A 15,439-nucleotide genomic window follows, 5' to 3' on the forward strand; every position below is an offset into this window, starting at 1 on the left:
TAAGTAAATGTTTTGAAAATTAAGTACAGTAAAACTGTATACATGGTCGGAATCAGAATAGCATAATTTGTTAATACCATTGGTCTGTTTACTTCCGTTTGGTTAACACGTGTGTTTTTAGTTATCTTCTTCTGTATTGACGTATTCGTATATATCTTTAGATAGAAATGTAGAAAGACAAAAAGTCAAAATGGTAAGGGATAAACCAAGACATCAAACACGATGTCTTTAAAGTCAAATTATTAATATTAAAAATTACAGGTGTACATGGTGTATATCCTGTGGCATGAAACTCATGTCGAAGCTCTGACATTTGAAAGGAAGGATATAAATAGGAAAAAAAGAAAAGGCTAATATGACCTTTTTTCTTACTGTTTTTTTCAGGTGAAAAGGTGAACCATTGACTTCACTTTGTCTTTATTTTGTCGGTATCTGTATGATCCTGTATGAATATTTTGTCTAAAATAAAACTGGCTTTAATACAACAGTATTTATAAGAAGGTAGTAATGCTCTTTACCGTCATGTGTCAAACAGTAATTTTAGGCTACAGTTAGAGTCAAATTGGTTAAAATTTTACCGTGATTTGTTAAAATATCCTTATTGTGATTCGTCAGAGGTCTCTATTAACAATGTCTGTAGCGTCATTAAAAAAATACAATTATGTGATGCGTCAAAATCAGTCAAATTTTTATCCTCTAAAAGAAAGTGTTTATGTTGTCGTCATGCACCAAAAATTAACGTTAATTATTTGGTAAGAAATTTTACCATAATTCTTCATGCAATTTCCATATTTACTACCATCCCATAATCATCATTAAAAGAGGGGGCATTAAGTTTTACCCTTGTAGTCTGCATGGTTAGACGCTAGTCCAATGCCCCAGACTAGTAAAATTTCATTCGGACTAGAAAGTTTTTACAAAACTTTGTTTGGACCAATAAGGAAAATGTCAGAATATGGGTCTTCGGACAAGTACTGAAGTAAAAAATGTAGTTAAAAAAGTTTTTGGTGCAGACAGTCCGTAAGTTTTGTATAAACATTATCTTGCATATTAAAGTTTCCCTCAACCAAATGTATAAAACTTACAAGAAATGCCTATTACCACAAAATACAGATCAAGTTTGAATTTTGATTGTGTCACTTTACAGTTACAGACTACCATGACTACAGAGAACTGCTTATTTACAAATGAAAAAAATGCAGAATTTTTGTATTCCCCTTCTCCAAAGGAAGTTTACCTCAACCAAATGTCAATAAACTTATACACAATGCTTTAATATTTCCACAAGATACAAATCAAGATCGATTTTGGGTAGTATCACTTTTACTGTTATAGAGTTATGCCCCTTTACAAATGAAAAATATAGCTTAATTGTTCATTTCTGTTCTCCTACTTAGTTTGCCTAAACCAAATGTTATGAAACTTGTACATTATACTTATTACCACAAAACAAATATCAAGTACATATTTGGGTAGTGTCACTTCTACTGGTCCTTAGTGATGTCCCTTTACATCTTAAAGGCATGCAAGCAGGGGCATCATTCACATTCCCCATTTATTTCTATCTTGTTTTAAACTGCCAAAAAGGCAAACATTTTGTTGAGGTTTTGATTTTAATCATCTGTAAAACTATGATAGAAAGATAGAAAATTTAAAATGGAAAATAATCTCTAAAGCAAGATACAAAATGTATATATACATGATATAGATGAGTCAGTCATGTGACTTACAGTGACTGTCAAATGACTGTTTAATAAGTTTCTTTTCCCTTTTTTGAAGATTTTCCTAAACTTTTCTTGAATCTATTGATTATAATAATATCATTTCAAGGGTATAAATGAAAGTGCAACTGGTTAATTAGTGGAGGACAATTGGATTTTGGGATGTCAAATTTGTTTATCACTCATAAATATACATTTCTTTGTAAATTTAGAATTTGATTTTATCCTGTAATATATATATTGTTATATGTATGTTTTAGTTAAGAAGACAAGCTAGACTTAGAAGAGAGTATATATACAGAAAATCTATAGAAGATAGAGAGAGAACAATTCTAGAAAAAAAGCAAAAATTAAAGAATGCTTTAGACGGTAAGAATAGAGAGAAAAAATCTGTATTAAGAATGTTGATAGTTTCATTTCATATATTGCAATTGCTGGGATTTATATTCTGTTGTCCTTAAAGGAGTAAGTTCGGTAAGTGCTAAATTTGGCCCCAATTATAAAGTTCATGGTTTCAAAACAATAATTGTTTTAAGTTGCCTTAAAGACATGTGAGAAAATTAAACAGAGCTGTTTTTGTCAAAGTTTAATTCTAACACGTTGATTTTTACATCCCAAAAAGGTCAAGATAAGGGATTTTGGTGAAATTTGACAAAATCAGCTGGCTTTCAACCAAAAAAAGGACCAGGAAACATAGAGCGCAGGCGTTGACAAGCTTAATATTCAAACAATAAATGTTAAATGTCTTACCAAAGGTTAATATTTTAAAAGATTCTTTGTTGTCGACGTACACGCTCTATGTTAAATGTCAAATAATCTTTGGAAATTAACCCGTTTTCATTGATTTTTTCATGAAAAATCAATATGAGTACAACTTGTGACGTCATAATGAAACGCAGAAAGGAAAAAAATTCAACAAAATGGCCTATATCCTATCTAGTCCATGTATTAGCTATAACTTATCGTGATATTGGTCAATAAATCAGAATTTGAAATTTACACTAAAAAAGGGGGCCATTTTAGGACCTTATCAAACATACTCCTTTATATTCATTTCTAAGTTTTGCTGCAATATTGATTAACAAAATCTTGAAAGCAATTAAAGATAATTTTGAAATAAAAATATGAGTTATTATACTCATTATTTCTTTAACTGAATTGTTTCTGTTTAAATATTTTTCTGCCTCAAGTTTTCTTTAATGGTATCTATGAGGGGGATAGAACCTTTATTGGGACTCCGGGATTGGGTGTTTTTAAGCTCGAGATTTTGGGATCAGAACCCCTTCTATCCCCCCTCATCTATCAAAAGATGAGCGATCTTCTTTCTACTTTAGATATCATAGACATACATCTTACAAAAATTTACCACTTATATTGCAGACAACAAACAGATACCCACTGATTTACAGAGTGATGCTGTTGAACTTCAGAAGACCTTGGACTGGGACGATAAAGGAGCAGACGGTATTGTCATTTTACATATAAAGATTTAAGAAAATCATTTTTTTTATAGAATGAAAGACAAGGTAAATTCTTACAATGAATATATGTGGCTGTTGGAGGATGTTAGAATGTCTAAAATCCACCTTAACTGTAAACTGCAATTTTTCCTGTAAAGACCAGTCATTTGTTGAAAGATAGTTTTAAAATAAAAAATATATATTATTGTACGTTATTTATTTAAGAAAAAGACTTCTTATGGATGAGGCTTCTACCAATTTAAGAGATTATTGACATTGATGATTTTATGCAAGAATCAACTAATGTTTAATTTTATAAGGTTTGACCACTCACATCGACGATGAATATAAATGGGCTGGAGTTGAAGATCCTAAAATTATGGTCACCACATCCAGAGATCCTAGTTCTAAACTTAAGCAGTTTGCAAAGGTTTGTTATTGTATTGCAACCTTTTCCTCTTGGTTTATATGAAATATGGAAAGGATGAAAATTGTGTTTATAATTTTAAAGAAAATCATGAATTTACCAATATAATTATGATTGGTGATTAATGCCACTTTCAGTACTATTAGTAACATGCTATTTCATGACAGTCAGTATTAATTTGTAGAGAAAGCTGGAGAGTACCACCAACCTTTGGTAGGGAAACTGACAATCCTAGTCAAGTAAGATTGGAGTCAAGCTTACTTGCCAAGTCTAGGATTTACAGAAACATTGTACAATTTTGATTCACGAAATTACGAAAAATTTAAACTTGTACTAAATCGAAATTTCAGAATCCTCTATATGAAAGTACCAGTAATATACCACCCTGATTTTTATTTTTTATGAAAAGTTAATTTAAAAAGATTGATACAAAAATTGCAGTTTTTTAAATAAAATTTGACTTCCATCTTCAAAGATTCCATTTGAAGTTCTATATTTCCTGAATCTTGGATTTTGATCATCTCCAGCATAAAAAAAACCAAAGTAATCAACATTACATGTTATTTTTATGGGGAGGAGCTCTGACACCTACATAGGATCATTGTCATAATTGGATTTAATAGAAGTCTTTCATAGGAAGAAAAAGCTTCATATTTTTGGAAATTTTGAAGAATTCTATATTATATATATTTCAATAGGGCTTATTTTGTATTAGAATAAGTTTTGCTACATTTTTGTACATTTTTAAATATATTTTTATACAGGAGATGAAATTGATATTCCCTAATAGTCAGAGAATAAACAGAGGAAACTATGAAATAAAACAGATTATAGAAGCTTGTCGAGCCAATGATGTCACAGATCTTGTAATATTACATGAACATAGAGGAGTTCCAGGTAATTCTATAACGGCGCAAGATAGGGTTCATCTGATAAATATGTTCATAATCTGACATCTGATATGTTCATGATCTGACATTTGAATTTTTTATTTTTTTGGTTATCAATTGAAGAATTGAAATATTGATTCATAATAAAACATTTAACATGAAATTCACCACTAATTTAAAACTGATATATAATTAAATTACCTGGTCAATTTTTGTACACTTGAAATTCTTATTCCCTTTATGTAATATCAATGTTTTGTTTCTGATAGTCTAGTAATTATGTAACTTTTATTTTGATTATTTTTCATTAAAATGATAATAAAGCATGGTGACAGTTGTGTTGCAATGTACATTTGGTATGTTATTGTCAGGGTCCTTTGTTGCAATGTACATTTGGTATGTTATTGTCAGGGTCCTTTGTTGCTTCCCTGGAAAAAGTTTTCAGCCGAAGGGCCAAGTGAGCTTTTCTCATCACTTGGCGTCCGTCGTCGTCCGGCGTTAACTTTTACAAAAATCTTCTCCTCTGAAACTACTGGGCCAAATTAAACCAAACTTCACCACAATCATCATTGATGTATCTAGTTTAAAATTTGTGTTTTTTGACCCGGCCAACCAACCAAGATGGCCGCCATGGCTAAAAATAGAACATAGGGGTAAAATGCAGTTTTTGGCTTATAACTCAAAAACCAAAGCATTTAGAGCAAATCTGACATGGGTAAAATTGTTTATCAGGTCAAGATTCTCACCTGAAATTTTCAGATGAATCAGACAACCCATTGTTGGGTTGCTGCCCCTAAATTGGTAATTTTAAGGAAATTTTACTGTTTTTAGCTCACCTGGCCCAAAGGGCCAAGTGAGCTTTTCTCATCACTTGGCGTCCTGCGTCCGTCGTCGTCGTCCTGCGTCCGGCGTTAACTTTTACAAAAATCTTCTCCTCTGAAACTACTGGGCCAAATTTAACCAAACTTGGCCATAATCATCATTGGGGTATCTAGTTCAAAAATTGTGTCCGGTGACCCCGCCAACCAACCAAGATGGCCGCCATGGCTAAAAATAGAACATAGGGGTAAAATGCAGTTTTTGGCTTATAACTCAAAAACCAATTAAAGCATTTAGAGCAATCTGACATGGGATAATATTGTTTATCAGGTTAAGATCTATCTGCCCTGAAATTTTAAGATGAATCTGACTTTCCGTTGTTAGGTTGCTGCCCCTGAATTGGTAATTTTAAGGAAATTTTGTTGTTTTTGGTTATTATCTTGAATATTATTTTAGATAGAGATAAACTGTAAACAGCAATAATGTTCAGCAAAGTAAGATTTACAAATAAGTCAAATGACCGAAATGGTCAGTTGACCCGTTTAGGAGTTATTGCCCTTTATAGCCAATTTTTAACCATTTTTCGTAAATCTTAGTAATCTTTAAGAAAAATCTTCTCCTCTGAAACTACTGGGCCAAATTAATTGAAACTTGGCCACAATCATCATTGGGGTATCTAGTTTGAAAATTGTGCCCGATGACCCGGCCAACCAACCAAGATGGCCACCACGTCTAAAAATAGAACATAGGGGTAAAATGCAGTTTTTGGCTTATAACTCAAAAACCAAAGCATTAAGAGTAATCTGACATGAAGTAAAATTGTTGATCAGGTCAAGATCTATCTGCCCTGGAATTTTCAGATGAATTGGATTATGGGTTGTTAGGTTGCTGCCCATGAATTGGTAATTTTGAGGAAATTTTGCTGTTTTTTTTGTTATTATCTTGAATATTATTATAGATAGTGATAAACTGTAAACAGCAATAATGTACAGCAAAGTAAGAACTAAAAATAAGTCAACATGACCAAAATAGTCAATTGACCCCTAAGGAGTTATTGCCCTTCATAGTAAATTTTTAATAATTTTCACAAAATTTTTAGATTTTCACTAACATTTTCCACAGAAACTACTGTTATAGATAGAGATAATTGTAAGCAGCAAAAATGTTTAGTAAAGTAAGATCTACAAACACATCACCATCACCAAAACACAATTTTGTCATGAATCCATCTGTGTACAATGTTTAATATTAACATAGACCAAGGTGAGCGACACAGGCTCTTTAGAGCCTCTAGTTGGTTATTATCTTGAATATTATTATAGATGGGTGATAAACTGTAAACAGCAATAATGTTCAGCAAAGTAAGATTTACAAATAAGTCAACATGACCAAAATGGTCAGTTGACCCCTTTAGGAGTTATTGCCCTTTATAGTCAATTTTTAACCATTTTTCGTAAATCTTAGTTAACTTTTACAAAAATCTTTTCCTCTGAAACTCCTGGGCCAAATTAAACCAAACTGGGCCACAATCATCATTGATGTATCTAGTTTAAAATTTGTGTTTTATGACCCGACCAACCAACCAAGATGGCCGCCATGGCTAAAAATAGAACATAGGGGTAAAATGCAGTTTTTGGCTTATAACTCAAAAACCAAAGCATTTAGAGCAAATCTGACATGGGTAATATCGTTTATCAGGTCAAGATCTATCTGTCCTGAAATTTTCAGATGAATCAGACAACCCATTGTTGGGTTGCTGCCCCTAAATTGGTAATTTTAAGGAAATTTTACTGTTTTTGGTTATTATCTTTTATTATAATAGATGGAGATAAACTGTAAACAGCAATAATGTTCAGCAAAGTAAGATTTACAAATAAGTCAACATGACCAAAATGGTCAGTTGACCCCTTTAAGAGTTATTGCCCTTTATAGTCAATTTTTAACCATTTTTCGTAAATCTTAGTTAACTTTTACAAAAATTCTCTTCTGAAACTACTGGGCCAAATTTTACCAAACATAGCCAGAATCATCATTAGGCTATCTAGTTTAAAAAATTGTGACCTGGCAAACCAACCAAGATGGCTGTTTCGGCTAAAAATAGAACATAGGGGTAAAATGCAGTTTTTGGCTTATAACTCAAGCATTTAGAGCAAATCTGACAAGGGGTAAAAATTTTCATCTGGTCAAGATCTATCTGCCCTGAAATTTTTAAATAATGGGACAACTTGTTGTTAGGTTGCTTCCCCTAAATTGGTAATTTTAAGGAAATTTTGCTGTTTTGGGTTATTATTTTGAATATTATTATAGATAGAGATAAACTGTAAACAGCAATACTGTACAGCAATTTAAGACTCAAAAATAAGTCAAAATGACCAAAATGGTAAATTGACCCCCTAAGAAGTTATTGTCCTATATAATCAATTTTTAACAATTTTCAACATTTTCCACTGAAACTTCACGGACAAGTTCAATATAGATAGAGATAATTGTAAGCAGCAAGAATGTTCAGTAAAGTAAGATGTACAAACACATCACAATCACCTAAACACAATTTTTTCATGAACTGTCTGCTTCCTTTGTTAGCTCACCTGGCCCGAAGGGCCAAGTGAGCTTTTCCCATCACTTTGCGTCCGGCGTCCGTCGTCGTCCGTCGTCGTCGTCCGTCGTCGTCCTGCGTTAACTTTTACAAAAATCTTCTCCTCTGAAACTACTGGGCCAAATTAAACCAAACTTGGCCACAAGCATTATTAGGGTATCTAGTTTAAAAATTGTGTCCGGTGACCCGGTCAACCATCCAAGATGGCCGCCATGGCTAAAAATAGAACATAGGGGTAAAATGCAGTTTTTGGCTTATAACTCAAAAACCAAAGCATTTAGAGTAAATCTGACATGGATAAAATTGTTTATCAGGTCAAGATCTAACTGCTTTAAAAATTTCAGATGAATCAAACAATCCGTTGTTGGGTTGCTGCCCCTGAATTGGTAATTTTAAGGAAATTTTGCTGTTTTTGGTTATTATCTTGAATAGCATTATAGATAGAGATAAACTGTAAAAGGCAAAAATGTTCATCAAAATAAGATTTACAAATAAGTCAACAGGACCAAAATGGTCAGTTGACCCCTTTTGGAGTTATTGCCCTTTATAGTCAATTTTTTACCATTTTTTGTACATCTTAGTAATCGTTTACAAAAAATTTCTCCTCTGAAACTGCTGGGCCAAATTAAACCAAACTTGCCCACAATAATCATTGGAGTATCTAGTTTAAAAATTGTGTCCGGTGACCAGGTCAACCATCCAAGATGGCGGCCATGGCTAAAAATAGAACATAGGGGTAAAATGCAGTTTTTAGCTAATAACTCAAAAACCAAAGCATTTAGAGCAAATCTGATGAGGGTAAAATTGTTTATCAGGTCAAGATCTAACTGCTGTAAAAATTTCAGATGAATCGAACAACCTGTTGTTGGGTTGCTGCCTCTGAATTGGTAATTTTAAGGAAATTTTGCTGTTTTTGGTTATTATCATGAATAGTATTATAGATAGAGATAAACTATAAAAGGCAAAAATGTTCATCAAAATAAGATTTACAAATAAGTCAACAGGACCAAAATGGTCAGTTGACCTCTTTTGGAGTTGTTGCCCTTTATAGTCAATTTTTAACCATTTTTTGTACATCTTAGTAATCGTTTACAAAAATTTTCTCCTCTGAAACTACTGGGCCAAATTAAACCAAACTTGTCCACAATCATCATTGGAGTATCTAGTTTAAAAATTGTGTCCGGTGACCCGGTCAACCAACCAAGATGGCCGCCATGGCTCAAAATAGAACATAGGGGTAAAATGCAGTTTTTGGCTTATAACTCAAAAACCAAAGCATTAAGAGAAAATCTGGCATGGAGTAAAATTGTTTATTAGGTCAAGATCTATCTGCCTTGAAAGTTTCAGATGAGGGGTGCTGCCTCTGAATTGGTAATTTTAAGGAAATTTTGCTGTTTTTGGTTATTATCTTGAATAGTATTATAGATAAAGATAAACAGTAAACAGCAATAATGTTCAGCAAAGTAAGATTTACAAATAAGTCAACACGACTGATATGGTCAGTTGACCCCTTTTGGAGTTATTGCCCTTTATAGTCAATTTTTACATTTTTCATAAATTTTTGGTAGATTTTTAGAAAATATTTTCCACTGTAATTACTGGGCCACTTCATTATAGATAGAGATAATTGTAGCAACAAGAATGTTCAGTAAAGTAAGATCTACAAACACATCACCATCACCAAAACACAATTTTGTTATAAATTTATCTGTGTCCATTGTTTAATATGCACATAAACCAAGGTGAGCGACACAGGCTCTTGAGAGCCTCTAGTTTAATTCACATATACCAAGGTGAGCGACACAGGCCCTTTAGAGCCTCTAGTTAGACTTGCTAAATTTTTATTACTTTCAAATTAGGATGAATGACTAGAATTATAGATACAAACCACATGTTGTAATGAACTATATTCATTACAATCTTCACCATTCGAGTCCTAAATAAAGGCAACAGTAGTATACCGCTGTTCAAAATTCATAAATCGATAGAGAAAAAACCAGATCCGGGTTACAAACTAAAACTGAAAGAAAAGTATCAAATATAAGAGAACTATGACACAACAGAGACACAACACCTAAACATAACACACAGAGAAACAAACTATAATGTAACAATGGCCATTTTCCTGACTTGGTACAGGGAAAAAGTAGAGTAACAAAAGTACCTAACGCTAAGAAAAATTCAAATCAGAACTTCTCATATCAAATGGCAAAATCAAAAGCTCAAAAATATTCAACAAATGGAATACAACTGTCATACTCCTGACTTGGTACAGAATGTGAAGAAAATGGTGGATTAAACTAGGTTTTATAGGTAACTCATGTAAAATATGCTTGAAATATATTATTCCAATTAGCTCATCATAGATACCATGTAATTTAGGAAACAACAATTATAAAATGATTTTATGTTTTTTATTTAGATGGTTTGGTAGTATGTCATCTGCCATATGGGCCCACAGCATATTTTACTTTATCCAATGTTATTATGAGACATGACATACCAGACGTAGGGACTATGTCAGAGGCTTATCCACACCTTATATTTAATAAACTTACCACAAGACTTGGTAGAAGGGTAAAAAAATGATCTATTTTAATATTTATGAAAAAGTTCTGAAGTTATAAAAAAGAGATAACATTTAAAGCTCACTATATTGCTTTTTAACATTGAACATGTTTTCATCATTTCTATAATAAATACCACCTCATTATATTTGATACCAGTTATAACACAATATACAATAAATGGAGATAAAAAAAAAATTGTAAGTACTAAATTTAAGGAAAGATGACCAATGAATAACACTTACATTCCTGATTCCTGTCAGGTACAGTGATTACTGGGAGATGTGTCTGGAATGAAAAATGCAAAGATAAAAAATATCTAAACCTGTCAAAATGAGGTTATCATTCTTGCAGAAATGAAATATAATAGATAGGTATTCATCAATAAAAGTTGCATGATTTGTTAGATGAAGTTGAGGTAGTTCACTGCTATAATATGGGGACCAATCTTCACTTATTCAGTTTGGAAATTAGGTTAAAAAAGAAGCATCTTTTAATGAAAATTTGTTAATTGACAAAAGGGTATAAACAAGTAAAAATCATGCGGATGTATACACGCAAAAATCTGTTTCTTCTGATACTGTAAAAGTTATGTGAATGCTTGTACAAACTACAATTCAAGTGTGAGGTTCATGTTAAATAAAATGGAGAATGGAAATAGGGAATGTGTGAAAGAGACAACAACTCAACCATAGACAACAGCAGAAGGTCACCAATAGGTCTTTAATGTAGCAAGAAATTCCCGCACCCAGAGGCTCCCTTCAGCTGGCCCCTAAACAAATATATACTAGTTCAGTGATAATGAATGTCATACTAATATCCAAATTATACACAAGAAACTAAAATTATAATAAACTCCATATCAGATAATAAATTGAGTATTTATTTAATGTTTATGACTATTATAGGTGATGAACATTCTTAAGTATTTATTCCCAGTACCAAAGGAAGAGAGCAAAAGAGTGATGACATTTGCTAATGAAGATGACTTTATATCATATAGGTAAATTTATAAACTGAAATAGAGAAGTGGTTGATCCATTGATGGGACAACCCAACAATACAAATATTCAAAACCCTTTGTCTTTCAACTGCGACAAAAGAAAATTATTTTGCTGACATTTTTGTGCAGCTACATTTTAAAATGTAACATGCTTAACATAATTGTAGTGCAAAAACAATTTTTTACTTGAATCCACCATGGGTTTTCAACGTTTTTCTAAGTTCTACCAATACATTTGTCGGTACCTGATACATTCATGTAGTATATCAGAGTAGTGGAAAAAGCCAAGCGATCAAAACTATCTTGAAAGGTTTTGTACACTGTAAATACTACTTAAATGCAAGCTGATTTTTATTGTCTAAAATTTGTAGTTTAGGTTGTAAGCAAATTTAATGAAAAGAGTTATATATACATGTATGAAACAACAACATCAATTAAAACATCTTGATAAGATTTGACCAATACATTAAGATTTATTACCATTTGATACCTGTTATGTTTTAGACATCATGTTTACAAGAAGAGTGAAGAGGGTAAAGACATTGAATTAAGTGAAGTTGGTCCAAGATTTGAAATGCAGTGTAAGTAAACCGTAAGCTTAAGGAAATATTTTTGTTATTAAAGATTCGTCCAAAACTTTATATATTTGTTTCAAATCTAGTTAAACACTTTGTATAAAGCCATAAATTGCATTTTTTTTTATATTGCTGTTGAAGTTTTCGAAAATTACTAGGTACCCTCAATCATCTCAGTAAATGTTGGGTTTTATCACTTACTTCTTCTTCTACTTCTACCATTTTGCAGCCACCATCAATAAACAGATTATTTTGCCACTTTTGGATGCGCATTTAAATATTTTAGATAAAAATATGTGAAAATTTGTTGTGCTTTACATTCTATATACAATGAGGTTAAAACATCCTGGACGATGGTTTTAATCGTCTCATGTAGGTTAGTGTTGAAACTTTCAAGACTAGTTTCAAGACTATCTGCACTGGTGGTGGTTAGTGGCAGTTCGTTCCAGTCCCTTATTGTTCTTGGATAGAATTATTCTTTCCTCACTTCTGTTCTACTAATTGGAAACTGTTGATGTTTAAGTTCCTGGATAGTTTTCATTTTTACATTAGCATTGTCTTGAATTAACATAGATATATATAAAAATCTTTTTCAAATTATTTAGAACAGTTACTTATAGTAAAACATCTTTGGGGTACCGGTAGGTCAGAAGATACTATTTATTTTCAAAATCTATGAATTGAATTTTGATTGATTATTCCTACAATTATTCAGACTATCTTTCTATAATAATCAGCATCTGTCAAATTCCAATAGAATGCTTTCTTTTAGTTTTTGGTTAACTGTTTTATGAGCCAACCCTACTGAAAAAAAGATTTTCCTCCATTTACACCTGGTTGATGGCATTTTGCTGTGAATACTACTTTTTGTAATTTTTGTCTCAAATCTAGATCTCAAAAAGAGATTTGTTGAGCTTTTTTTTATTTTAATGCTAGAAGTTTAAAGCCATAATAAAATTAACGGTACCAATTTTCTTGCACCAGATGTGCATTTCAACAATACACGTCTCTTCAGTGATGCTCGTGGCCAAAATATTTGAAATCCAAAGCTTATATAAAAGATGAAGTGCATAACACAGATCTGTAAGATACAAATAAAAAATAATGATATCTGACAGAGTAATGTCTTATGGACACCTGAAGAATGGTATTCAGTATATACATTTTGGTTTATAAATGCAAGGGAGCAAAACAACTGCTATTATACCTTATTCCTTTTAGTCCCCCATTGATCCAGGCTGCATTGTCAGTCACTAGTCTGATGCCCCAGACTTAAAAATATTGATTCAGACTAGTGAAAATTATCAAAATTTAAATACATTTCACTAGTTTTGATATTTAGTTTCTTGATTATTAGATGAAAATATTTTGGTGCATGCTGTTTATCTACTAAGGGCTATTCCAGAAAAAAATGTAGTGGGGGGGGGGGTTTAGAAGGCAGTTTTTGTCAGCACCTGCCACCCAGACAATTGTAATTGAGAATTATAGTGCATTATAGTTTGAAAAGTTGCTCTGATACCCATCACCAATGTATTATTAATACAATGTGCCTTCTAACCCCCCCTCAAACATTTTTTTCTGGAATAGCCTTAATGCAAACAATTAAAAGTTTAGCTGTAGTTTTATAAAGACCAGATATGTCAATTATTATTATTATTTTGTTTTACAGTATACCAGATTATATTAGGTACTATTGATACTAAAGATTCTGCTGATATAGAATGGGTATACAGACCTTACATGAATACAGCAAAGAAAAGGAAATTCTTAGCTGAAACAGAGGATGAATGAAGTAGAAGATAAACTTAAGCAAACTGTGTTCATAAGTTCTACAGTTATAAAGCATATGTTGGCAGGAACAAAAGATCTCTCGACTTGTTTATGTGCACATTATTGAGAATGTTTTTATAATTGGAAAGGTTGATAGTGAAAATTGTTCATTTTGTCAAGACATTGATGTGCAATAATCATTTCACTACATTAAAGATTTCCAGAAAAAAACCATTAAAGAATATTTTATTTAATGCCTTCATGTTTTATCTCGCTTAACAGAGTCAAAAAGCGACAAATAGGTATGCTGTTTCTGTCTTTGGCGTCATCAATGTATTAGTTTGTGATTAAGTCTAATTTATGGTGAACCACTAGTGGTATGTCAAAGATATTCGGTATGCAGTTGTATAAGTAATGGCACATCTTATTACCATGGAGATTATTTGGCCCAGCCCTCTCAGTTATGGTCTATTGACTTTTTGCCTAGTTTTCATGTATTAGTTTGTGATTATAGTCCAGTCAAACTAAGATTTAACCTCAAACTAATAACAACAGAAAGTGTTTTAATTCTAATCTATAGCATTAATTTATACTCTTTATATACACAGAAAAAAGTCCCATAAAATCTAACTTGAGGAAAACTCCAAATCAGCATTATTAAACATTGAAAGGGGAGATAACTCTTGCAAAAGTTAGTCTTTTTTGGTCAGTTTTTGTTTGTTTTTCTTGAAATTTATGTAAAGTATGATACTTTGATGGGGTTATAAGTTTGTATTTGACTAAATTATATAATCTTCTGCTCATCAAATGTACAAAACCGAAGTGTTATGAGTAGTTTTATTTTTTTCATGCATTTTTCATTCAAGAAATTGCAAATTTGCAGCTTTGTAACCATTTTGAAAAACTAATGTGAAAATTTGGTATTGTTTATATTTGTATATTATAATTTTAAGCCACTTACTTATCTAAAGAAACTTTTAACCACAAAAAGAAAAATACCTGCTTAATTATTTTTATTAAATTTGAGATTCTTCACCTTGACATGTTGAAAAATTCAATAAATGGTCAACTAATGAATTATGAAATCTAGGTTGTAGCTATATAAAATATATGAAAACACCTTTAGAGTTGTTTGTTATACTCTAAGACTGCTAAGAAATCAAGAATCAATACATTCTGGTGAATAGAAGCGGTAAAGTTATAATTTTGTATCAATTTTTATTTTAATTTATTGATATTTCTGCCTTTTTAGCAAGAGTTATCTCCCTTTACAATAAGAATTTTAAATTGTGATTTTTTTTTAGTTATTATAGATAGAGATAAACTGTAAACAGCAATAATGTTCAGCAAAGTAAGATTTACAAAAAAGTCACATGTCGAAAATGGTCAGTTGACCCCTTCAGGAGTTATTGCCCTTTATAGTCAATTTTTATCTATTTTTTGTAAATCTTAGTTATTTTTTACAAAAATTTTCTCCTCTGAAACTACTTGGCCAAATTAATCTAAACTTGGCAACAATCATCTTAAGGGTATCTAGTTTAAAAAATGTGTGGCATGAACCAGTCAACCAATCAAGATGGCCGCCATGGCTAAAAATAGAACATACGGGTA

General features: G+C 31.7%; 1 protein-coding gene across 1 annotated transcript; it reads left to right on the forward strand.

Moving 5' to 3' along the window:
- The first annotated feature begins 74 nt into the window (after positions 1 to 74).
- On the forward strand, positions 75 to 14,082 carry LOC134721276 (U3 small nucleolar ribonucleoprotein protein IMP4-like). The gene is made up of 9 exons (XM_063584159.1): positions 75 to 193; positions 1,982 to 2,090; positions 3,102 to 3,185; positions 3,502 to 3,611; positions 4,373 to 4,505; positions 10,336 to 10,490; positions 11,389 to 11,483; positions 11,988 to 12,064; positions 13,728 to 14,082. Exons 1-9 carry the CDS (start codon positions 191 to 193, stop codon positions 13,847 to 13,849), a joined length of 888 nt encoding a protein of 295 aa, XP_063440229.1. The 5' UTR covers positions 75 to 190; the 3' UTR covers positions 13,850 to 14,082.
- The last annotated feature ends 1,357 nt before the right edge of the window (positions 14,083 to 15,439 follow it).

The sequence above is a fragment of the Mytilus trossulus genome, chromosome 1, assembly GCF_036588685.1.
Source record: "Mytilus trossulus isolate FHL-02 chromosome 1, PNRI_Mtr1.1.1.hap1, whole genome shotgun sequence".
NCBI classification, from domain to species: domain Eukaryota; kingdom Metazoa; phylum Mollusca; class Bivalvia; order Mytilida; family Mytilidae; genus Mytilus; species Mytilus trossulus.